The sequence below is a fragment of the Tenebrio molitor genome, chromosome 4, assembly GCF_963966145.1.
Source record: "Tenebrio molitor chromosome 4, icTenMoli1.1, whole genome shotgun sequence".
Lineage (NCBI taxonomy): Eukaryota > Metazoa > Arthropoda > Insecta > Coleoptera > Tenebrionidae > Tenebrio > Tenebrio molitor.
The window spans coordinates 21,960,184-21,986,997 of record NC_091049.1 but is presented as its reverse complement, the minus strand read 5'-3'; the positions used below and the strand labels follow the sequence as shown (position 1 = coordinate 21,986,997).

The 26,814-nt window shown below is 33.6% G+C and overlaps 1 protein-coding gene across 1 annotated transcript; it reads left to right on the top strand.

Annotated features, from left to right (window-relative positions):
* The first annotated feature begins 1,104 nt into the window (after positions 1–1,104).
* LOC138129406 (cytochrome P450 4C1-like) lies at positions 1,105–24,732 on the top strand. The gene is made up of 14 exons (XM_069045698.1): positions 1,105–5,308; positions 5,364–5,555; positions 6,295–6,480; positions 6,549–6,615; positions 6,668–6,794; positions 6,847–7,241; positions 21,157–21,353; positions 21,409–21,600; positions 22,404–22,589; positions 22,651–22,717; positions 22,770–22,896; positions 22,948–23,335; positions 23,385–23,564; positions 23,619–24,732. Exons 1-14 carry the CDS (start codon positions 5,113–5,115, stop codon positions 23,786–23,788), a joined length of 2,670 nt encoding a protein of 889 aa, XP_068901799.1. The 5' UTR covers positions 1,105–5,112; the 3' UTR covers positions 23,789–24,732.
* The last annotated feature ends 2,082 nt before the right edge of the window (positions 24,733–26,814 follow it).

The window sequence follows — 26,814 nt, the reverse complement described above, 5'->3', positions numbered from 1 at the left end:
GTTTAGAAAAATTGTTGTTCGAAATGTTTTTATTTAATAACCATCGACAAAATCGTACTCTTCAAGGATAGTCTTCCTTACGTAGATGTTGAACTCGGGTATAATGGTATGGATGTTGATGATCGCCTTTGATAATTCGATGGGTTGTGGATTTTGAAGAACCACACAGTTCACCTTCAGTTGCTCCAGTGCCTATTGCTTCTTCCATTGCATGGACTCTTGCTGTACCTAGTGCCCCAGCAACCCCTTTTAATGTAAGATTTAAGGAACTTGTATGTCTTGCTCTACTTATCAATCTTAAAATGATGTGAGAATTGGGACGACGCCGATTTGGAAATCTAGCAGCGTATTCTTCAACGGCAACTGTAGCATCATGATTTTAGACTTGAATGACAAACGTCAGTGTAAAAAAAAAATCATTCAACATAGATTGTTACTATTTTACTTAAAAATACATTTGTTAAAGCAATACGGACATATATTTTTTCTTTTTTAAATCGGATCTCTTGTTGGTCAAATTTACTACTGTCTAGTTTCTAAACTATGATAACCCGGCCAAATTTTTTTGAAGATTCTGATTTAATTGTTAATAAACTACCACTCCTTCATGGGAAGGGCGTTAATTCTGGGACACCCGGTATGTATTGTAACCTTTCGACTTCCTTGACTTTTCCTCGATGATTTTTTTTCTCCCTCATTTGGTGTATTGTTGGTTGCCGCATTCCCTCGGATGAAATTTTGCGGAAAAATACGAAACAAAAATAATGAGAAAAGAAATGTTTATGGATCCTACGTTGTGTTTTATTTTTATTTTGTTTAATTAGGTTCTAACGAGAGGCCGTACCTTCGGAGGTTTTCCAAAAAATAGAATAGAACTCGCGGCCCTCGAATTGAGACCTGACTCATGAATAAATGACTACGCTGGGCAAATATATGAGTTTATGGCGCGAACAGCATTATACGAGTTTGAGATGCGAACTATGTGATCCGATTTAGATTTCAACTATTTCCCCAATTAAATTTAACCCGACGCGATGCCCTGGAATCTCATAGATCACCCCGGTCTACTCCGGTGGTCGAAAATGAAAGGGAAAAAAGGTTCTAACAGGGCCAAAGGGTACCTCTCTTCACGTGTCAGCTGGCCTAGTTTGGTCGCTGGCCCCCTTGGGGGTGACGCGGCTAATTTTGTGCTCTTACGCCGGACCACAGCTTATTGAGTGCGACGGACACTGGCGGTAGCTTCCCGAACTCGAGAATCCAAGACATAAATAATGAATGGAAATGTTTTATAATAATTGCATACTGGTTCCCCCTGACAAGAGCACGTTTCCCCAATCGGTAAATGCAAGATCACATACTTCGCGATAAAGAAATGAATATAAGATTCTAAAGAGTCACGTGGTCATCAAAAGCTCAAAGAAAATAATATAATCTTTACTTTAGAACGATAAAGAACTAAATGCTGTTTGACTAATTAAATCGCGACTACAAATCGTGTACAAGAATTAGATAAATAATTTACCTTGTAAATGTAAAGCACGTGGTCACAAAATGGCTGCTGGAAGTACTGAACGTACCTCCGGCTACTTTGGAGATCAAACCCCGAGTGAATCAAAAAAGCCCTGTTTCCCGTCCCGCAATCGGTTTTATCATTTCTGGCGCACCCCACTTTCGCAACCCCTACTTGACCAAAGTGACCAATCAGCTCGGTTCTACTTTACGCCGACCGCGACACCCTTTCGATATCTCTAGAACTTTTGAAATTACAGTCTCCGTTTTCCACCATTAATTTAAATGTTTAAATTTAGACTTTTGTTAGGACCAGACCGAATGTACATAATTTGTTGTTGAATTAGAACTCTGAAAAAGAACACTAAATTACTGACTCTATACAATAATAAACCTCAACATCAAGAAACAAACACAATTAAAAATGGAACAAATAGAATTAAACAGGAACACTGAATTACCGACTCTATACAATAATAAAAATCAGCACCAAGAATTAAACAGAATTTAAATGAAACAAACATAATTAAAATGCAACAAACATAATTAAAATGAAACAAACATAATTAAAATGAAACAAACATAATTAAAATGGAACAAATTAACCTTATTTTGAAACCTAAATTGGGCTTGAAACGCTGTTACGCAAGTGCCATTTCATACAACTAAGTTCCGTTGTTCTGCTACTTCTAAAAATTGTTCTACATTGGTTTGATTCCCCAAAACCGTTCTAATTAATAATTACTTCGTAAATTTCATTCTCTCTCTCTCACTCACACCTCTGGTTTCTACGACTACCTGGCTTTACCGTTACCCGGTCCTCTGTGTTTTCTACCGACTCCCTTTCTACTTTGCTTTGTTACTTTTCTAACTAAAAGTGCAAACAATTCTAGTTCATTTCTACGATAAAGCACTCTGTTTTTTTTTTTTAATTTGCAATTCTCGCCCTTTAATTACAAATATGCCACAAATTTGAGAATGCTAAAAAAATAAATTAACCTAATGAACATTAATTTTGTTCGCTCAATTTGAAACCTGCTAACATCAAATTCATTAATTCAATTTTCCCCTGATTTTAACTGGACCACCCAAATTGTCGAACATGTAATTACAGTAAATTTATTGCAACGCTTCTTTTCCCCTGAACACTTGTTCCCCTTGGGCTATGTTTTGCCCCGGACGCGTACCTGCATTTTCAAAGAAAGGTTGGCAGATTTCACTTGAGGAGTGTGGTGCCACTCTTGTGAACAAAGCAACAATAAAATTTACAACTGACCAGCATTTCCGTCGCAAATGAACGGTATTTAAAATATTTCGTTGAAATTATTTTAAAATTAAAATTCTTAATTTATCGAACCTATTCGGACCGTTACAGTATTATACTCGTGCCTTAACAATGTGAATAATATAGTTGAGATTAAGTGACAGATTGGAAATTAATTTTGGTTTTTTTCATTTTCCATGACGACGAAAGGTATATTCATGTCACATCACTAATGTATTCACGTTCTTATTTCCATTTTTTGTAATATTTACGATTTCAAAGTGTACCAATAAAAAAAAATAGCGTAAAGTATTCGTGGATAACTGGTCTTTAAAACACTTGCTCTGTTTCGAACACTCCGTTTGCGCCGTCGTGCCCGAAAAACCGCGCGTGTTTTAAAGATCTTTTTATCCACTTATACTTTAATATACTATTTTAAGCCTTAGCTCTCTGCTGATGCAAATAATACAAACTCACTGAAATAAGAGCAATAGAGATTGATACTAGTTCATTAAATTCCTTCGTAAAGTAGTTTTCAAGAACGATTCCCATTTTTTACTTCGTTGTTGCAAAATTATTGCATAATTATTATATTTAGTTGTTGGACAATGTAGGACAAATACCTATAAGAAAAAATTAAATATGCAAGAAACTGGAATAATTATGATTTAAATTTGAATTTTAAGAATCTGCTCAAATCATTATACCGAGTGACCCAAAGTAAATTATTCACCCGTATTATTCTGAAAATTCCAGATTTACATGACAAACGCAAAAATAGGTCAATTTTCATTTCCTAAGGCACACGTGTCAGTGATAAATTCAGCAGTGCAACTTGGCAAGGTGGCCACTATCTCGCGAACTACCGAGTGGCTTTTAATGATTGAAATTATTTTTGTTCGGTTTGCAAACGAATCAACAAACAACTCTTTGACAAGTGACTAGCAGTACCAATTATTCGGGAGTGACAACTCAACAAATTTATCTCAATCATTATATCGGGTGAGCAACAATTACTGTTTAAGTTGGCAATAAATACCGGTGAATTTTATGTCATGTTCCAACGAGAAAACCATTTTATTAATAAAAGATTACAAGAACCAATACGTTTAAATTTTAAATGTATGCCACCTGTCAGTAATGTCAATAAAACAAACTGAAATATGTAGGTACAATTCACAGTCTTGAAAATTTCATGTAAAATTTGTTATTGCCAACTAAAACAGTTATTGCTGCTCACCCGGTACTAAAGTCCATTCAAAAATCAAAAAACCACCACCTGTTGCTTTAGGTTGGTAAAATTTTAAAACCCCTAGGTAGATATTTTTCATACTATGTTGGTACGAGTAACTATAAATTATGACATTTATTTGATTCAAAATAAAATTTCATTGCTTTGAATTTCGTTCATACATATTGTTTTATTAGCAGCACGTTTCATTTATTTATTGATTCTTAGTATTTTTACTTAAACGTGACCACAAAAACAAGACATTTTATAAACACTTAACCTCAAAATTACAATTCTCACCAAATTTTACACTAAACAGCGTTGCCGATAGCAATTGTAGAGGAAAGTGCGAAGTTGGTGGTTTTTTGATTTTTGAATGGACTTTACAATTTATTTACTCTTTAGGTAACATTATTAAATTTTCAGTTCGCTTCTAACAATTTGAAGTACTTACAGTAAATAATAGGCAAAGATGAAAATCATTTACATTTCAATCATCAGCATTCTATTTACTGACGCTACATAAACAGCAACAAAATTATGATGGTACTAAATATTGTAAAGAGAATTCAAATTGTTTCAACAAAATGAAATATCACTTGACCACACTTGACAGAGTGTACTTTATGCAATAATATCAGGTCAAACTAAAAAATGTTGAATTTAAAATGCTTTAAAATGATGTACAATTTCATCCTGCAAGAGAGTCGTAACTTCATAAGCTAGAGCGAGAGATGACGACGTTGGGTCGCTGGGTTCGTCAATATTATGTGTCCCTTGCGATGTCAAAATCAACCTGTTTCGAAATTTTTCCCCGAAGTCTGTAGTTTTCAAGATAATCCAGGTGGATACTTTTCCTTGGGCCACCCTGTACATTAATTATTACCGTCTAGAGAAATGTTTATTATTACAATTTCTAATATTTTGTTATATTTCTCCTTGGCATGTTTACACCGAAAAACTCTCCGAATCATGGATGCTGTTGACCTCTAACTAAATACTTGATTCTTGTTCTTTTTACGAATATTGGTGGTGGTTACTTCTAAAAACATATTTCGTTTCATAGTGACTTCAGACGTAAAACAGATTTTAACTTTGACTTAAATAAATGAATATCGTCATGAAGGAAAATAATTTGAACGTCAGTAGCGTTCTGTTTCATTTATCATCAGTTGTGTTAGTGTTGTTTATTATTAATTATTGTTGGAAAAGAAGAAAATTGTACTCTCATGCTGCAAAGTTGAAGGGACCTTTTGCTTTACCATTTTTGGGAAGCATTCATCTATGCAGCAAAAGTCCAGATGGTAAAACAATGTGAGAGTATTAGAAAATATATACCTAACCAACTTTTCTTGTAAGATTGGTTTCTTACATCATTGGAAGTGGCGGAGAAATATGCACCAATTGGAAAAATCTGGTTGGGTCCCTATTTATTCATTGCAGTTTCCGATTCAGATGTTGTAGAATATGTTCTGAAGCAATGTCTTGCTAAAGGGTCGTGGTACAATTTACTTGGCCCAGTATTTGGTAATGGAATACTAACTGCACCAAGTACGTAATTTATTAGTAACATAATTTAGTACCTACTGTAAGAGAGTACTTAAATGTAACTGTTTTAAAACATTTAATGTTACTTTGGAGAATGAATGATAACGGCAGACAAAAGTAAAATATATTTTTCATTTATTGTAAAAATATTTAATTGCAACTATTCAAAACGTAAAATTTAAATATATAAAAATAAGTTCTGAACCTATGCATTTTAAATAAATATCTATTGCGTCAAACATTTCAACAACTTTTCAAAATTAGATTTTTGAGACACTCTGTATAGGTACAGTTAATTTCAAAATTATAGAGTACTCCTAATTTTTTACAGTGTCAAATGCACTAACATTTTTTTTTGTCAATGATCAATGTCAGTTTTGACAAACAAAATGCCTAGTCGAACCGAAAACGCGAAAGTGCTCATTCTTTCCAAATTACAAGAAGGGTGATCGATCCGGAGGGTTGCCCAGTATAATAACATCGCGAAGGGCACCATGCAGAGGATAGAACAGACAATGTTTTGGTGTTCTAAAATATCAGCGACATTTTATGTTGTCAAACTTACCTAACCCATATAAAAAATATGACGCTCAAATTTCAAAGAGGCATCTTTACGTGTGAAAAAAACTGTAACAAATCGACTTCTTGATTTTTGAGGTGTACTCGATAATTTTGAAATTAACTGTACATACGAGTATATGTACATTTTAATATTTTTGTCAAAATGTTAATTCTGTTTCAGTTTCAACATGGAGAGCCCATAGAAAAATAATTAATCAAACATTTAATCAAACCATTTTGAATTCATATTTTGACATTTTTGTGGGACGTTCAAATGAATTAATCGTTAACCTGAAAACGAACTATATTAATTGTGAAACAAACATCTTTCTACGATATTACGAATCTTCTTTTAAAATTATTTGTGGTTTGTTAGCATTGTGCAAATATTATTAATATCACAAGAAAATTTGTTCTAAAGTATTATTATTGTAGACACATGTATGGGGGTAGATTCGGCCGATCTCAATCATCAAAACGAATATTTGTCGTGGATTGCTGAGTAAATTAAATAAACCATAATTGTCCACAGAGTTTTAACTTAATTGTTTTAGATTCGCCTCTGACATAGTGAAACGTTTCCTTAATCCCATACTACAAATTAATCTTGTGTGGAGATTGCTTGGATATGAGAAAAGATTGGATCAGCTTTGTGGAATGATTTATGCTTACGTCAGAAAGGCAAGTACAAATGAAGTTTTCATAATTTATTTGTTCAAGGAATTACTTTTAGATTCTTGAAAGAAAAAAAATGTCTGATAAGAATGAAGTTGGCGATAGTAGTAATGATAAAAATTATTTAAGTAACTTAATAAAAGCTACCGAAAAAGAGGGTAAATGGACCGACGAGGAAATGATGGAAGAAACACAAACGATGATTGCAACAGGCAGCGACACAACAGCTATCACATTAAGTTTTGCCACTATAATGTTAGCCATGCACCAAGACATTCAAGAAAAACTTTACAAAGAGATGTGCGACATCTTTGGAAATACCGACAGAGATCCTACGTTAGATGATTTAACTCGAATGGACTATTTGGAACGTGTTATCAAAGAAACCCTGAGATTATTTCCCATAGCACCTATTCTATTGAGACAGGTTCAGGAAGATATTAAAATACGTAGGTAAGTTTACGACGCCTTTAACTGCCGAACTATACTGAATATGTTGTAGGTGACATTGTCATTCCCGAAGGTAGCGAATTATTAATTACATATTAATACATTGGCCAAATCCACTAAAATTTGATCCTGACAGATTTCTGCCAGAGGAAATTGAAAAAAGACCTCGTTATTCGTTTATGCCCTTTAGCATTCCTCCGAGAAATTGTATTGGTAAAATATTTTCCATTAAAATTTTTCGTGATTTAAATTCTTTATCTTTTCAGGGATGTCATTTGCCATGATGTCAATGAAAGTTTCTTTATCAAATGTCATAAGAAATTTCCGAATTATTTCAACTCAATACAAATCTGTAGAAAGTATTAAACTTCTTATCAACGTAATAATTGCTAGTAGGGATGGTTACGGAGTAACTCTTAAACCTAGAAAAAAATAATTTGAGGATTTTTGTATCAGCAATATTTTTAAGTTGAAAGTTATATTCGGTGCGATTCTAATTCAACATGGTTATCCCTTAGCAATACCAGAAATTGTTATGTAAACATTTTCTGGTTATATAAAGAGTCTTGTCAAAAAATGCTATTCTAGTTTGCCAAATCATAACCATTTTTCTAACAATCAAGGTTATGAAGATTGTTATATAAACGTGTGACAAATCATCTTGCTAATTTGAAAGATGAGCAAATTTTCTTATGTATTTTCAAAATAACGTGGAAAATGCTGAGAATCAGTAAGTGTAATACATACATTATACGTGAAATAATTGAATAATACATTGAATAATACTTTTTTGCTATTACGAAGTTCTATTGTGGTTTCAAGGCCAGATTGAGATTAGTATATAAATTGATAAGAAATTAAAATAAATTAAAACTTACTAAAATATGCTCGTTCTCCAACGTTTCCATTTGCTGGAAATTAGTCTTCTTGTTCCTTTTTTTACCGTTAGCAGAAGAATGGTAAGAATCAGTTTTTAAATTAATTGACGCAGCTTTGACGTTTGATTTGAGCAATGTTCACTAGCTAAGCAAGCTGCGCATGGGCGACGCTTATTAAATAACGATGTTCATGATGGACTGCGGCAATAATAATAAACATTGCTCAAATTTCGTTATGGTTATCGACATTGTTACAACATTGCAGAGATAGCAATGTTGTTACTTAGCAATTAGACGAAAAAAATCAGAATCGCACCGATTATTGATTGTCAATTTTCGGTTGTAATTCCACGAGAGCTCTGAAATGATCGATTTTTAACACGGAAGTTCTCCTAGGTAACAACGAGCGTCATGTTAAAGTGACACGGTTACCTTTTGAGAGCTTGAGTGTTAAAACAGATCATTTCAAGAGCTAGAGTGTAATTCGATTGATTATTTCATGAATTAAATAGTAGGTACCATTTGACAACAGTATGTATTTTATTACTTTAGCAATAGGGTTGAAAACATCTGAGAAACCTTCTTGACGACTTATCGAATTATCACTGTAATCCAAAAAATAAAGCCTTACGATTGGTCGAAAACGATGATGAATGAAATAATCAATAGTAATGTCCCGAGTGCATGTAAAATTGTCGATAATTTAATTCTCTGGAGGGCGCGAGGCGCACGAGAGGAAATTATGAGACAATTTGACATGCACGAGAGGATATTTTGGCAGGCCATTTCCTGAGAAAAATGTCAGTACATGTACAGGGTTATTCTAAATGATTGTAGTCGAAGTAGGCGATGTCCATGTTATTACATTTTTGCCGCTTTCATGTGAACTGTCAGTTTTGTCGCTGTCATTGTTATTTTTTAGGTGAAAAGTGCGGTGTGGAGATTTTTATTTATTTTTGTTAAATTAACGATTGAATCCAGAGATATTGAGTTGTTTTGCAATCAATTTTAAAAATATTGAGTTGTTTTCCAATCAATTTAACTCCCGTGTGTGAACGGTGTGTACTCACTTATTCACATCATTTTGATGTTTTTTTAAGTGGAGCGGCAACCATAAATTTTACATTAAGTTTTCACGCCTACTTCGACTACATCGACTACAATCATTTAGAATAACCCTGTACAAATAAACGTAGTTCTGCGTTTAAAAATTGGTTTTTCTTTCCATTTTTACGCGGTTGTTGACGGTCATGAGCATGACATTTGCACTGAATTGGTGCCTAAGTTGCTTTATTGACAACAGTTTTGCTCTAGTGCAAATTATCGATAATTGCACTGGTGCAGACTATCATATACAGGGTGATTTTTAAAATTTCCAAAACGCTGTAGCACGTTTATTTATTGTCCAATTTTAATAAATAAAGTATTAAACAAAATGTCTCCTAAAAGACCATAAATTATCATATAAAGTGTTATAATATGCGGCCCTTTGTAAACATTCCTGCAAGAGGAAACTTTGTACTTAATAGATAATATCGGTTGTTTTTTTAAATTTCACCTCATAGTAGGCGTTAAAGAGTCGATTGTGGATGCACTATAAGGGTTACGGATCACCGATCCCGTACTTCTAAAGCTATGTGGAAAACAATTAATCACTATATACATAAGTCACCGCAAAATATTCCTCAGGCGAGCGCTGATGAAGTAAATAACTTTTTTTCTAATATTTCTCAATAATTGAAATAGTATTTAACATTACTAGCATGGTAAAAAGGGTTTTTACTGGCGACAGAAGGATATGACTGGAGAGCCCAAGGCGTGTATTGTTGAATATTTCATTTGTTCCTCACTTGTAAATAGTTATACAAACTATTAAAAATTCCGGTATTTGAAAAAAAATGGTATACTCCGTACGGTGATAGATTGCACGTTTTTAAATTCTAGTTCCAAAACATAAAACAGTGAAAAATACTAAACTCTCCATCTCAATTGTTTCACGTTATGTAGAAAACCGTTGTATCCCTGCAGATTAATTCCCGCCAAACCAGTTTCTGTGTCTGTCTTCTGTCAAAAAACGTGCAATCTATCACCGTACGGAGTTTATGCGCTTTATACGTATTGCTTTGGAAACGCACATCACTCATATGAGCACGGGTGTAAAATTTTACATGCTAGCCAGTTAAGAGACATTTTCAAGGTGAATACAGATACTTGATATACTGATGTTTACAAGTAGGGAACAAATAAACATTTTTGGCTCCATCTCCAATAGACCCCATCAAGCTAATGCCGCTAACAGATACCAATTGTATAAAGGGTTTTTCTTTTAAACAAGTAACATTTATTGAAGTAAGGGACTGCATCGACAACTTAAAAAACAAAAGAAGCAGGGAAATCTACGGGTTGAACACTGAACTAATAAAGATGGTTAAAAACATTTTAATAATGCCATTGACAAAGCTGTTCAATTTATGTAAGTATCTCTCTATGAACTCTTTTCCTGACTGTTTGAAAAAATCTTTAATAATTCCAATTTTTTAAGAAAGGCGATGCAAATGACAAGAATAATTACCGTCCCGTGTCCTTATTACCAATATTTTCTAAAATATTTGAAAAGCTAATGATGTTACAAATTTCCAACTATCTATTGGACAATAAATAGTTATTTATGCAACAAGTGAGTAAAGTAATACTTTTTATACGAGAAGGAAAATTTGCAATCCGTCGAGTAAAAAAAAAAGAAACATACGTTACTAACGAGTTGCATACAAAATTTTTTTGGCGCCCGTAATAGTTATTTATATGACGAGCTTAGTAAATTAATCTTTACGGGCGCGCTGGCACTTGTTGGACGAGTGACGTAAGGAACGAGTCTCCATAAGCCAGTAAGCCTAGTAAAGATTAATTGCTAAGCGAGTTGCATACAAACTTTTATTTCCACCTTCAGCCTTTAAATTTCGTTTTTTATTGTTATTTATGTTAATAAGAATTTTGTAATGAAAGGCGGTGGGGCAATTATACCTACGTCGTCATGGTGTTGAGATAAACAACAAAAATACTGTCAGAAGTTTTGTGAAAGCGATATGAAAATGACTTGTGAAACGGCTCAAAATGCATTATTAACGTATGTAATTGCAACAATTAATAGTTAAATTTGTTTGTGTTTGTAATAAACTTTAAAAAAAATCATTTAATTAGTTTTGATTATTTATTTTTTGATGAGCCTTGTAAAGTCTTTACAAGTCTCTTCTACGTGCCTGTTAATTATTACAGGTCTGCCTGTAATTACCCATTTACTTAGTGACCACAAATATATACCTGTAAAGTGTCATTTACTTAGAAGGTGGAAATTAATTTAGATAACAATTTTTTCAACAATCTCAAAATTTGAAAATTGTCTCCTGTGTGAACCCGTGGACCTTTAAAACGCTCGTTTTACTCGCGTTTTAAATTGGCCCAATCATGCCAAAAAAATCCCAATTTACATACGAACTCGTTAAAAAAACTACTAATTATGTATGAAAAATTTTATAATTGCGTTAAAAATGACACGCTACGGCACTTTTTTTAACGCAAAATGCGTGCAAAAATGACCGCTATGGCACTTTTTTTAACGCTTCTTGACCGATTCAAAAATCACTTATTTCATGAACGCAAACGAATGAAAAAACTTGCACTTTTTTTGACGGACGTTAAAAAATTTAATTTTTTTACTTTCGGTGTCACAATCAGCATTTTGTGTCATCGAAAACAGTTTCACAAAGATAAATTTTATAGCATCGTTTCTAGTGATTATTGAATTTGGGGATGGTATTGAAAGTAAATTTCAGTGTTAAATGTGATGTCATTTGAACCTGAATCCATATTTTGGATCAAAATAAACTAACTAAACCCTTAAATATACTATTATCAACCACCTGTATTGAATCCAAACTATGATTTTCTGGTCCCTTTGTGCCTTTATTTGGTTCAGAAATATTGAAAAAATGCTGTCGCAAATGACAAGTGGTTTTTTGCAACTTGAATCAACTATAGAATTCTTACCAGACGATGTGCAACATGTTTTGGACGATTGTCTGCATATTTGCGGTATAATTTTACAAAATCTGGATTGGTGACTGTGAAAGTTCGCTTTATGCCAGTTTTTTTGTCAGGAATGGTCATTTATAGAAAAAAAAACAAATAATTTACTATTATTATTTTCTAAATTTCGAATTTTAATAGTATTTTTCTTCATACGAATATACAGGGTGTTTCTGAAATACGTGTGTTAATTTTAACCAAGGGAAGACCGCGCCAAATCATGGAACTTTTCTCTATAACATTTTTACGAAAAAGCAATACAAATCGATTTAAAATTTGGAACAAATTAACCATCAAAGTGTATATCCGCCTATGGGTAAGGGCGAAAATTTTCTGTTGTGATAGAAACAGATCTTTGTTAAAAAGTTCCATTGTTATATGTATAAAAAAGTAAATAATAAAAATTTAGATTCTCATGGTTACAAAAAATAGAAACTAGTTAATCACACAAAACGACTCGTTTGGTAAAAATCGTGGCGCAAAAAATCTTGGAATACTTTTACGAATTTTACAAAATGTTGCAGAAAAACATTTCATAAATTGGCGAGTTCTTTCACTGGTTAAAATTAACACACGTATTTCAGAAACACCTGTATATTGTGTGGAAACTATTTATGGAATAAATTCAGTAATTTCAAAACTTGTAACATTTGTGGAAAACGCTGAAACAGGTTAAGTTTATTTCTCAAAATGCTGATTTTAATGCTTCACTCGTCATCGATTTTTGAGCTATGACGCAAATTATTTTAAATAACAACCTCCATATTTTTCTTCTTTTACTGAAACGTTTCGACTTCCTTGGTTCTTCCTCGATGAAACTTTCCTCCCTTATTTGGTGTATGGTTGGTTGCAGTATTCCCTCGCATAATATTTTTGCGGAAAAATACATATGAAACAAAATAATGAGAAAAGAAATGTTTAATTGCCCTACGTTGTGTTTTGTTTATAAATTAATTTAATTAGGTTCTACGAGGGGCTGCATCTTTGGGAGGTTTCAAAATGGGATTGAAACGATAGAACACAAACGGTATAAATAAATAAATGAATTTAGTAAAGTTTTTTGGTGGACGGTTGGGTAAATGGAATTTGACTCACGGCCCAAGAATTGAATTATGACTCATGTATAAGTGACTAAGCTGGGCAAGTACCGAAGATTCTGGCGCGAACAGTATTAACGGGTGACTATTAAAATTTTCACTTAGGGTTGACTATGGATCATTCTTTGTTTTCCGTTGCACATTAGACACTGACAAGTTTGATATTTCAAAACTATGTTTCAATTGTACTGACTGACATTTGTCATTAGTTCTTGCGTGTGTCTAAAGTAACAGAAAAAATAAAAAGTCGCTCAAAGCCAACTCCAAGTGAAAATTTTAATAGTCACCCGTTATAAGAGTTTGAGATGCGAACCATGTGATCCTGTTTGGATTTACAATGTCTGTCCCAATAAATTGAACCCTACGCGATAGCCCTCGAAGCCCTCAGTCAAAGCCTGGTCTATTCCGGTTGTTGAAAATAAAAGGGAAAAAGGTACTAACAGACTCATAGTGTCAGCTGGCTTAGTTTGGTTACTATCCCACTTATGGGTGACGCGGCTGTTTGTGTACTTACGCCGGACCACAGCTAATTGAGTGCGATGGACACTGGCGGTAGCTTCCGACGGCGAAAGGCCCCCAAGTAACGAATAATTTATGAAGATGTTTTATAGTATCGAATGTTCATTTAATATTCTGGTAGTATCACCTATGAAAATCTTTTATTTTGAAAAACGGATGTCGCAGCAAAGGCAGTCTCTGAATCGGATCACCGATCGGATCTTCTACCACTCTCACACAGTAAAGATACAATTACATACAGTACATCTTTTCGTAACAATTTGTGGCACGCTCCTACAGAAAGATCGGTCTGCTGCGATAACTGACGTAGTTAAATTAAAAATTAAATTAAATTTTTGAATGAAAATTTGTCATTTTCTAAAAAAATTGTTATGTAAGGTACCAATTTTTTTCATTCATCCTTTAGCTAGTAGGAAGGTCTATGAGAAAGAGAAAAAAAAGAGTGTGTGCTTAAGACCGCACGACAGAAGTGAAAACTTCTATGATGCTCGTTACCGATTTTAAGTAATATGTATTCTGTAAATGATATTACTATGGATGATAGTACTTGGAGGAATAAGGAGCAAGGCATAAATAATTAATGCAAATACGTCCGCTTTTAGAGGTACACTACGAGAATTACGTATTACATTCATCTGTAAACTTACAGTCGTGTCTTTATCGTTTATATTATATAAAACTATACAGGATATTTCACGAGTGATAATGAGCCTGACGGAATAATAAATTCAACCCACAATACATTTTCAAAAAAAGCTGGACATTTTAATTTCAGTAGCCAGCTTTTTTTGGAAATATAGTGTGGGTTGCTTTTTAAATTATGTCAGACTCACTCATGAAATATCCTGTATATCTATATACATTTACTCCAGCAGCTCTGCACTGAGGTCAGTCAGGTCACAACACAACGTACAATGAAAATTTAAAATTGACAAGTGACGCACAGTTGATTGTTTTTTGCTCGGTCCGTTAAAAAACTCGACTCCCTTGATTTTAGCTTGCCGTGTCGTGCTGCGAACGATTTTCCGATTTTAGCTTGTGCTGCGAACGATTTTACCGTGTCGCATGAAACTAATTCACTGGCCGGGAATAAAATGTATGTGGCGCGCCTAAAGAAGTTTTCACTTCAAAAAAAGTGGGGGTTGTCATTTAAAAAAAAATGAGTGTGACGTCATAACTCAAAAATGAATGATGTCATAAACAAGTGAAGCAACTTAAAATAAGCATTATGAGAAATAAAAATTGACTTGTTTCAGCATTTTCGACAAATGTCATTAGTTTTGAAATTACTGAATTTATTCCATAATTAGTTTCTACACTGTATATATTTCTAACACTTTTCAATACAAATTTTAAACTGTATTTATAAAAAATCAAAAATGGAAAAATTTCCTATTCATTTTTGCCTAGTTTACTTAAAGAATTTTCATCCTGAATGTCATCAATAGACATTTTGGTTAATTCGTCTCTTCGCATGGCCCCTGATAAAAATGATAAAAATGATTAAAATGACGTAAAAAGGGGCAGATGATACAAGTTATCATAACAGAACTTAACATTTACATTTTAATCTCTAGCTTTTCCTAAAAATATAAAATTAAAATAATAATTGATTTGATTACGTGTCAATACCTTAGACCAGCGATTCTCAACCTGCGGGGCGCGTCCCCCTAGGAGGGCGTAATAACAATAAGGGGGGGGGGGGCGAACATATCGAAAAAAATTAAAAAATATATATCAATACTAAATTTAAACCAAGTTTAATAATATATTAGTGACTCCCTTGGACCTGTCTTGCAACGCGAAGTTTTTCAAAAGAAGGTTAAATATTAGAAATTGACACTCTTGAGTTCTTTTTCTATATTTATCTGAAATCTTCAAAGCAGTCGCCACAGAAAATAGGTACATAAACAACTTTCACATATTGTTCTTCGGCCTTTTAAGATATACATCCATATTTGCAAACATTGCTAAGTTTTATGCTTTAAATTTCTCATCCACAATTCCAATTTTCTACAAAAGGCATTAACTTTATCACTCGTCCAACGTAGGTAAGTATTTGGTCCTTGGACCTTGGACCAAGGAACTCACAAATAAATCATTTCGAAACTTCTCGGCTTCCGGTTCGCTTTTCTGCACACACTGCAAAAATATCCCACGTGAAAACCATCTTGCCTTGCAATAAAACAGTGACGCTGAATGTACTGCAGCCATGTCTTTACAAAGTTCAGAAAAGATTCTTGATTTTAGGACAGGGGGGGGGGAGGGGGCGATCAGAATTGTGATTGAAAATTGGGTCGCAAAAACTAAAAGGTTGAGAAACCCTGCCTTATACTTTTTCGCCTGATAATCAACTGATTTCTTTTTCAAAAAAGGTACCAACTTCAGAAACTTCATTAGATCAATGCCATCCCGTATGTTCAACATGAACTTCAACATACAAACTAGTAAAATTTAATAAACAAGTAATAATTAAATGTATACAATCATATAAATCATAAACAATGCACTTCTTCAAGTGGAGTTACATAAGGCAGAGTGCCTAAAATACTTGCAGCATTTCCACGTTGAATTGCCAATGAGATTCTTTGGTAGAAGAAAAATTTTGCTGTAGAATCTCCGGATTCAATCATAAGTTTTGCACCAATGAAATCGATAAATGTTTTACATTCCAAACTCCATGGACCTAACGTTTCGAAAGCTAATGCTTTAAAAATATAATTTGCAGACTTTAAATTTTGATATTTGTCATGTTTTCGTTTACTTGCTTCTTCGGCAGTAGATCCTGCAATTATGGAAGTTTTTCTTATGTAAGAATCAGCCAAAGTGTCAACACATGCTACATCCCATATTAGGCGTGGACCTTTACGCCATGGAATGAGTGTAGCACCATCAGGTCTTTTACCATCGTCTCTCAAGAGGCCACATGGTTCAAGAGAGGAGGAAATGTGGATGGAACTTAAGGCTCGCTGGATAATTTGATTTAGATCCGAATCTCTTGAAAATCTGCCGTTATTTTTAAGACAACTAAGTCCGTGACGGCCATCATTTGAAACTGTAATGCCGCAATGGCAAGTATGTTTCTCAAAAATTTCACAACCAAAACGATTTGCTACACATATGTATTTGTAAAATCTTGTTGTCCATAAATGTACCGATGTGTCTTGAGGGAAAGGCATGAAGCCAAGCATTGGATTCCTTTCTTTGTGCGGCAAGAAAACGAGCTGAATCAATTTTATCACAAAGATTAATTTCATTGGCGATGATTCTTGTTGTATTGATTATATCCCAGCCTTTTTGTAAAAATGTTTCCGTTGGAAATGTTTTACCATTTAATTCAATCCATAATCCAATAGCTTCTTGAGCAAAATGAACACTAACCTTTTTGTCCATTTTTGGTAATTTTTGAAAGACTAGGTCGTGAACACCATGGTTTGAACCAAGGAAGGCTGGGAGAGAGATATCTTCAATTGTCCTAATACCAAGATCACCATTTGAATTAGGAAGTGAAGCAAGAGTCCATTGATTTTCATGAAACTTGATGTTTAAAAATTTTTTTGCGCGATTGTACTCTATTTGCTTGTTTACCACGTCTGTTTCCAAGACGGTAAGCTCTGTTTACTCGTTGTTAACGATAAACTCGACGGTAAGTAATTTTTGGTGTTCTATAACGGTAAGTAAAGTTTATTCAAAATTAATCGATTATTAAGTATAATAATTTTTATGTAGACAGAAGTTGAAGACAAGATGTGGGGGCACTTTCTGGAAACTCATAAAGCTCTTGTAGTAGCATTAGCAAACTTGCCGCGTCATTGGAATTGTCAAAATTTTCATACCCCTCATTTTCCTTGTCTTCTTGATTAGGTACACATTGAGATCGTTGGTTTCGAAAATTCTCCATTTATGTAGCCGGAAGTTGAAGACAAGATGTTAGCACTTTCTGGAAACTCACACGGCTCTTGTGATCGGCATTCCTTGCCGCTGCAATGAAATAATATTAGCGAACTTGCCGCGACATTAGTATTATCAAAATTTTCATACCCCAAATTTTCCTTGTCTTCTTAATTACACGTTGAGGTCGTTAGTTTCAAAAATTCTTTATTTGTGACGCACCCCACATTCAAAGTTTCTTCTATAACATCCACTTCGCTTTCGGAATCACTAATATCACTCATTTTACTGCTTGTTTTCAACACAACTGGCGATATTTGCGCCCAAAAACTGCAATGGCGGTAGTTGTTTGCAGATTGCCTTAGAAACGCGATACAAAAATCGACATTGTGGCAACACGGTGTGAAGGGTATAAACACGTATCGCATTGGGCCTATTCTAGATGTGAATGTTTTGTAATAAATATTCAATCGCGCAAAAAATCTCATAAGCATGACGAACGTTAATGACAATGTACCGATCTCAGACAATAGCCTTCGATCGGTACATTGTCATTACCGTTCTTTATACTTAATATACTATTGTAAACTGTTAGGAATAGCATTGTCCATTGATTTAATACAATTGGGAAATTTCCAGAAGGGAGATGTTCTAAGTAAAAAATTTAATCTTGGAAGAAAGAGACAATTTTTTACCAAAAAATAAGCCGTGTGTGAGTTTCAATTTTCTTGTTCTATATTTTTCAAAAGAAGAAAAACTTTTCCAATTTACTTTTTGGCAATGAAATCAAAACCATCTTCAAAAATTGGGCTTCGAAGTAACTCTAAATTATTTTTGCTTACAACTAGAAATTCTGATGTTAGCGAATAAGTGCTCCATAAACTTGAACTTTTCAATATTTTAGATTTTTTCAGTAAATAAGCCAATACAACATTTTCCGATACCGTTTTCACATTCGTGTTATTACACCAGTCTCTAAAGTCACTGTAACAATTTTCACACTGCCATTTCGATTTTTCAGGTATTAAATTAGACACCGCACAATTTATAATAATTTTTTGTTCGACACTGTCAGAATTTGAAAATTTTCTCCTGTGTGAACGGATTTTGATAAATGTCACAACTTGTCAAAACGAAACGTCAAGTGAATTTAAAAAATTTTAAGCGATTTGGAGCATTTAAGGGGCTTGTCGAACAAAAAAACTTTGTATTTAACTCGTTCTTGTGTAAATTGGGCTTTCTTTGGCACGAGTGTTTTAAAAGCCCACGAACTGGTTAAAGAAATTACTATTTTAACTCTGGAGGAGCACACGAAACTAAAACATCATAGTTTTCTTCGGACATTTTTACTATTTTTTTTCAAGATAAAGTATTTTATTTGTGTCATTTCTATTGCAGCATGTAAGCCGAATTTATATTTACTGACAGTGAAGTAAATTTTATTTGTTAATTTTATAGTTACAAATTTTCGGTTGCAAAATGTTGTATACACCTTGGCCGCGAAATCCTTTAACATCCTCGAGATTGTTTGCCTCGGGGATCATTTTTCTCTCGGTACGTTAAAGAACGATTTCGCGGTCTTGATATGCAAATAACTGTTTTAGGCGCTTTAGCCAATTAACGCGTTTATTTAGAAAAAAAAAGAATTTTAGGCAATAACAAATGCATGCTAAAAGACGCAATTATTAGGAAACAAGTTTTATTTTTAAGTTTCCTGATAAAGGCTGAAAAACTGAAGAATACGCATTTGACTAAAATCCGGGCTGTAGGGACTGGTTCATTAAATTCCTTCATAAATTGGTTTTCAAGAAGGATTCCCATTTTTTAATTCTTTGTTGCTAAATTATTTCGTATTTAGCATAATTATATTTACTACTTAGTTGGAGGACTAGTGGGACAAATATGATAAAAAATTAAATACACAAGAAGCTGGAATAATTATTTAAATGTTTATTTTTATTTTAAGAATCTGCTCAAATCATTATACCGAGTGGCCCAACGTAAATTATTTGCCCGCATTATTTTGAAAACTACAGATTTACATGACAAACGCCGAAATTGCTCAATTTTGAATCCCAAATGCCAGTGATAAATTCAGCAGTGCAACTTATTATTTTTGTTGGGTTGGGAACACATTTACGATTTTATGTTGGTACACTTGGCTGACAAATTCAAATATGACAGTACAAAAGTCAAAATAAATCAAATTGTCATTGTTTATTTCTAGAATCCTAACCTAGAAAGCGAATCAATAGACAACTCTTTGACAAATGACTAGATGTACCAATTATTCGGGAGTGCCAACTCACTAAATTTGTGTCAATCATTAAAAGTCACCCGGCATTATGGAGAACAAGGATTGAATGACATATCATTTTAAAGCGATTTAAACTCTTTTTACAACAATACCAAAAACTTTGGGTTTTCTCAATATTATTAGAAGAATTACTCAGGGAACAATTGTGAACTGATACAACAATTTCAGGAAATTTAAATTGTCTATAAATAAAAGAAATACTACAAATTATTTACTGTTTAGGTGACAATATTATATTTTCAAAACTAAGCATTTGCCTGCATTCGTTTCTAACAATTTGCAGTACTTACAGTAAAGAATAGAAAACGATGAAAACCATTTACATTTCAATCATCAGCATTCTACTCGTACTTACTGATTCTACATATACATACATAAACAGTAATAAAATTATGATTCTGTTGTAAAGAAAATTCAAATTGTTTTAGAATGATACGGGGTGATCAAGAAGGACTGTTTAAGTTGGTGACACTGGATCGTATTTTAAATCGTATAACAGGAGTAACTTCCGGTTGTTGGTGGCTTGTCGTTGTTAATGCTATACCTATATCAGATATTTGTTAAATAAACTAACAAAACATATCCAGTTGCAGTGTTATAAATAACCGAATTAAAAATTTTTCTCAATTGTACTGCCAACTTAAACAGTCCTTCTTGATCACTCGGTATATCACTTGATCTCTACTAAATCAGGTAAAATAAAAAAATGTTGGTATCCCTATCAAGAGAATCCTGCAAAGGGTCATAAGCTTGCCCGCTAGATGACGTTGGGCCGCTGAGTTCGCCACAATTATGTGTCCCTTTCAATATCAAAATTATCCTGTTTGGAAAATTTCCCCGGAAGTCTATAGTTTTCAAGATAAGCCAGGTAGATACTTTTTCTTGGGCCACCATGTATATTAATTATTACAGTCTCGAGAAATGTTTATTATTATTATTTTTAATATTGTTTTATTTCTCCGTGGCATGTTTACACCGAAAAACTCTCCGAATCAAGGACGCTGTTGTCCTCTAACTAATTACTTGATTCTTGTTCTTTTTACGAATACATAAATTGGTGGTTATTTCTCAAGAAATATTTCATTTCACAGTGACATCAGACGTAAAACTGATTTTGAACTTTGATTTAAATAAATGAATATCGTCATGAAGGAAAATAATTTTAATGTCAGTAGTGTTCTGTTTCATTTATCATCAGTCGTGTTAGTGTTGTTTATTATTAATTATTGTTGGAAAAGGAGAAAGTTGTACTATCATGCTGCAAAGATAAAAGGGCCTTTTGCTTTACCATATTTGGGAAGCATTCATCTATTCGCCAAAGGTCCAGATGGTAAAACATTGTGAGAGTATTAGAAAATATATACCTAACCAATTTTTCTTGTAAGAATTTTATCCTAAAACAATGGAAGTGGCCGAGAAATATGGACCAATTGGAAAAATGTGGCTGGGTCCCTATTTATTCATTATAGTTTCCGATCCAGATGTTGTAGAATATGTTATGAAGCATTGTCTTGCCAAAGGGTCGTTGTTCAAATTTCTTGAACCGCCATTTGGTAATGGAATACTAACTGCACCAAGTATGTAATTTATTATTAATACAGGGTATTTCACTCCGGCGGAATTGAAAATGCAACTCACAACACATTTCCAAAGTTAACGTGGCTATTTAAAATACCGTATTGTTTTAAATTGAAATAATGAATCCATGATGGCTTTGCTTCCAATAATTTTATTTATCACAAATACGACGATTAAAATTCGAACGATGAGAAAATAGACATGATCCTGATTTATGGCGAATGTAATGAATAGTTATTTGTACAACTAGTAATGAAAGTCATACTTTTTTCATGTGATGTGGAACTTTTGTTCGCTAGGATCTTTTTAATTTTACTTATCTACAGAGAGGCAGGAAACTGAGGGCTTCCCCGCTAGTGTGGGCAGCGTAGCGGTATTAGCGCCCGTCGCAAGGATCGGACATCCTTCCCTTGGTTTTTTTTCATTTCTCTTTACTGATAGTCATAATTTACTTACTTTTTTTATCGCAGACTCGGAGAAGGACCCTTCAGACGATACTGTTAATTTTGTTAAAATTGTTAGATCTTTTCGGATCCAGTTAGCGATATTTTACTTCCGCCATTTTTTTTTCTTTGAGTGAATAAACATTTGGTTTACGATACCATTTTGTATCATTGTCTCCACCAAATAGGTCGCTGCGCTCTCGAGGTAACAATTGTGGGGCCGAAGCGAAGCCAAAGAACAAAATAGAAATTTGTAGCGTACGTGGGGACGGGGAAATAAAAAAAACTACGTAACAGTACATACGAGTATATGTCTTGTATATTTTTATATTTTTGTCAAAATGTTAATTCTATTTCAGTTTCAACATGGAGAACCCATAGAAAAATAATTAATCAAACATTTAGTCAAACCATTTTGAATTCATATCTTGACATTTTTGTGAGATGTTCAAATGAATTAGTTGCCAACTTAAAAAAGAACTACGACAATTGTGAAACAGACATTTTTACTCGATATTGCGAATCTACATTTAAAATTATTTGTGGTTAGTTAGCATTTTACAATTACATTACAAAGAAGTTTGTTCTAAAGTGTTATTATTGTAGACACATGTATGGGGGTAGATTCGGCCGATCTCAATCATCAAAACGAATATTTGTCGTGGATTGCCGAGTAAACTAAATAAACCATAATTGTCCACAGAGTTTTAACTTAATTGTTTTAGAGGTGCGTTTTACATAGGGAAACGTTTTTTTAATCCAATATTACAAATTAATCTTATGTGGAAGTTGCTTGGATATGAGAAAAAATTGGATCACGTTTGTGTAATGATTTATGCTTACGTCAGAAAGGCGAGTACAAATGACGTTTCAATAATTTATTTGTAAATGAATTACATTTAGATTCTTGAAAGAAAAAAGTGTAATAAGGATGAAGTCGCGAATAGCAGCTATAGTAAAAATTATTTAAGTAACTTAATAAAAATTACTGAAGAAGAGGGTAAATGGACCGACCAGGAAATGATGGAAGAAATACAAACGATGACTACAGCAGGCAGCGACACAACAGCTCTCACATTAAGTTTTGCTACTATAATGTTAGCCATTCACCAAGCTGTCCAAGAAAAACTTTACAAGGAGATGTGCGACATCTTTGGAAAGAGCGACAGAGATCCTACGTTGGATGATTTAACTCGAATGGACTATTTGGAACGTGTTATCAAAGAAACCATGAGATTATTTCCAATAGGACCTGTTCTATTTAGACAGGTTCAAGAAGATATTAAAATATGTAAGTTTACGACGCCTTTAACTGCCGAACTGTACTGAATGTGTTGTAGGTGACATTGTCATCCCCGAAGGTAGCGAATTATTCATTCCTGTACATTTTATACATAGGAATCCAAAACATTGGCCAGATCCACTAAAATTTGATCCTGACAGATTTCTCCCAGAGGAAATTGAAAAAAGACCTCGTTATTCGTTTATGCCCTTTAGCATTCCTCCGAGAAATTGTATTGGTAAAATATTTTACGTCATGATTTTTCATGTTTTAACTGTTTTCATCATTTCAGGGATGTCATTTGCCATGATGTCAATGAAAGTATCTTTATCAAATATAATAAGAAATTTCCAAGTTATTTCAACTCAGCACAAATCTGTTGAAAGTATTAAACTTCGTATCAATGTACTACTTGCTAGTAAGGATGGCTACGGAGTAACTCTTAAACTTAGAAAAAAATAATTTTATGATATTTCGTGTGCAAAATTTTTAAGCTAAAATCATATTAGTGGATTGTAGAGTTTCTCTTGAATTTCTTATAAAATGTCATCATGACAACTACATACTCGTACAGTAGTTTTTAGTTAGGTACCTATTGCGTTGCTGCCATTTTCATTTTCAGTTTCTGTGAGTTCTTTTTTTAACTGAAAGCTGCTCAACAGTTTTTGATATAAAATCGGGGTATACATTATGTAATGCTATGCTACTGAAACGCTTGTGCGTACTTTTTGACACACCAGATATACAGGGTGACTCCTAAAAAACGCCGCAAGATGTAACTTTGTTATTACAATAGAAATTAAAATTAATGATTCTACAAGCACTATGAGAAGACTCCAATTCAGATTTTTTTTTTAACATTAACTTCATTGTCCAGTGATACTTTTTTTTTTCTTAAACAGCAATGCATATTTTTTTATTGTATTCTGTTAGAGTTTCACAAGTTAATTTTGATCCGATAATGTGTAAAAAAGAAAAAAATTCCACATTAACTTATCTTCTAAAATTATCAAGTCTTCCGTGAAAAACAAGCATATGTATATTTATAATTAATTTGATTTGTATTAATTAAAGTGAAGAGAAAAATCTGTGTATTATGCTGTTAAAGTAACAGTAACACCTGTTTATTATGACTGCCGATCTTGAATATATTATGAGGTCTATAAAACACTAGGGGACTTATTAAACCGTTTTTATAATTATACAGTTTAGAGAGAATTGAACAGTTTATTGAACATCAAAAAGTGTAATACATAAAATTAGAATTATGTGAAACAGGAATCTCAGATTAAATCATTTGTTGAGGCTTACGTTAACATTTAATTAAAAGATAAAATAAATTTTTGGGTTTTGATGATGTTTTAAGAACTGTTACAGAATGAGGTGTTGGATAAAACGATGTATTACACTCGTGCCTTAACAGGAAATAAATCACTCGAGAAAAATTAGCCCACTCGATCCAGCTCTCATGGCTAAACATTTCTTTGATGACTTCTTTGCTTTTTTGTTCGACACTGTCAGAATTTGAGAATTTTCTCCTATGTGAACGGATTTTGATCAATGTCACCACTTGTCAAAACGACACGTCAAGCTAATTTTAAAGATTTTAAGCGATTTGCAGCCTTTAAGGGACTCGTCGAACAAAAAAACGTTGTATTCAACTCGTTCGTGTGTCAATTGGGCTCTTTTGGCACTCGTGGGCTTGTGGACTCGTTTCACTCGCGTTTTAAACTGGCCCACTCGTGCCAAAATACCCTAATTTACACAAGAACTCGTCAAATAAACTACTATTATAAGACACTTGTACAATAAATAGCTATTTGTTGTGGTTTCCAGTACAATTTTACACTGTATGATTGTTGCTAAAAGAGAGGCACATTTTGTATTCGTAATAAATTTGGCGACCTGGAAGGTCAAGGGGGTAAGTCTTAAAAATTTTTTGTCGTCCATGTGAAGACGCACGTTATCTTGCGGAAAAAGAGCCCCCTGCCATCCCAGAAAATTTTGCAACAAGACAGGTTGCAATACTAAGACAACGTCTCTCCCAGCGTTTAAACTACCATAGATGAATACCAAATGTGATCGGCTATCATTACACATTGACCCTCCTACATCGCCAAGTCTTGTGTTAATCTGACGTGGCATCTCTGGAAAAACCCTGAATGAGGCCCTTGACACTTTGACCTTCTTATTACCTTCCTATGGCCATCAGATAACCACTGCCAGAAGTTACGCTCGTTGCTGAAAATAACATTGCACCATTTTTCTAGGCACTGCTGCCTGTCCGGTTTCTAACTGCTTTTTCATAAAATGGGAAAGCTTAAATATTTTATAATCAAATTTTTACTATGTTGTAATTGTAATACAAAAGACATGTAAAATAAAAAAGTACCCTTTCTAGGTTTTGCGCTTATTTTTGCAACGTATTGTATACAGTGCGTTCGTAAAGTTCGGAAAAAATTCGATAAAACTGTAAATATTAATTTCTGAGAAAAATCCTCGAAGAGGTCAACTTTGTTTTTAAAAAGTGCATATCCTTCAGTACTTTACTTATCTTGACAGCTTTTCATCCTAACAAAAGACTTCATCAATATATTTTTTTTAATGACAGTCGGACATTAAACGTTGTAGGCAGCACGGGTGTTATAATAATCGGGTTTCACTCTGGCGACCTCACGGGTGATCAACCTTATAACACCTTTGATACCTTAAAAACTATAAACTTGCATATCTGGTTTTACAAAATCTTGTTCTGATTCGGCAAAAAATAACTAATTAATTAAGATTTACTTTTGGGTGCAGTTGATTTCTTAGATGGGAACTTGGAAATTAACATTTTACAAAAAAAAAACAAATAAAAATAACATACCAGGTGGCTGACGAAAAACATTTGATGGTGTATTTTGTTTATTTTGTATTTGGTTTGAATAAATGGCACATCAAATGAAACAATTTTTTTCAGACGACACTGTATTTTATGTATGCCGCTTTATAGAGGTATATTCCCACATGACGTTGAGACCCAGTACCGCCACTTATCTGCGATACAAGTCTGTCTCGTATTACGAGGCGAGCGGCACGTCCAAAATTTGTGTAGTTTTTTACGCCATCTACGAGGTTACTATTTACAATAAACCTGTATATTAAGTAATATACCACTTTTTACGTTACTTACGTCAGCAAACGATCACAAAAAATTTGTTTGTTTTTTAGTAACACGATACTGTTTCTTTTCGTTATAGATATACATTATGAAAAACAACTCATAACTCCCTTGGGATATTTCAAATTTTTTCGCCCTCCACATTGTTTACAACACACCCATGAGGACGAACTTATAGAAACCACGATAACATTAACTCCGGCCTACGGCCGTCGTGGTTTTATCGTGCCAATTTTTCTCGTCTAATTGCTAAGCAATACGTTTTCGTTTGCAAAAAATATTATTTATCAGACTAAATGAAACCTCTTGTTGTAAGTACAGTCGA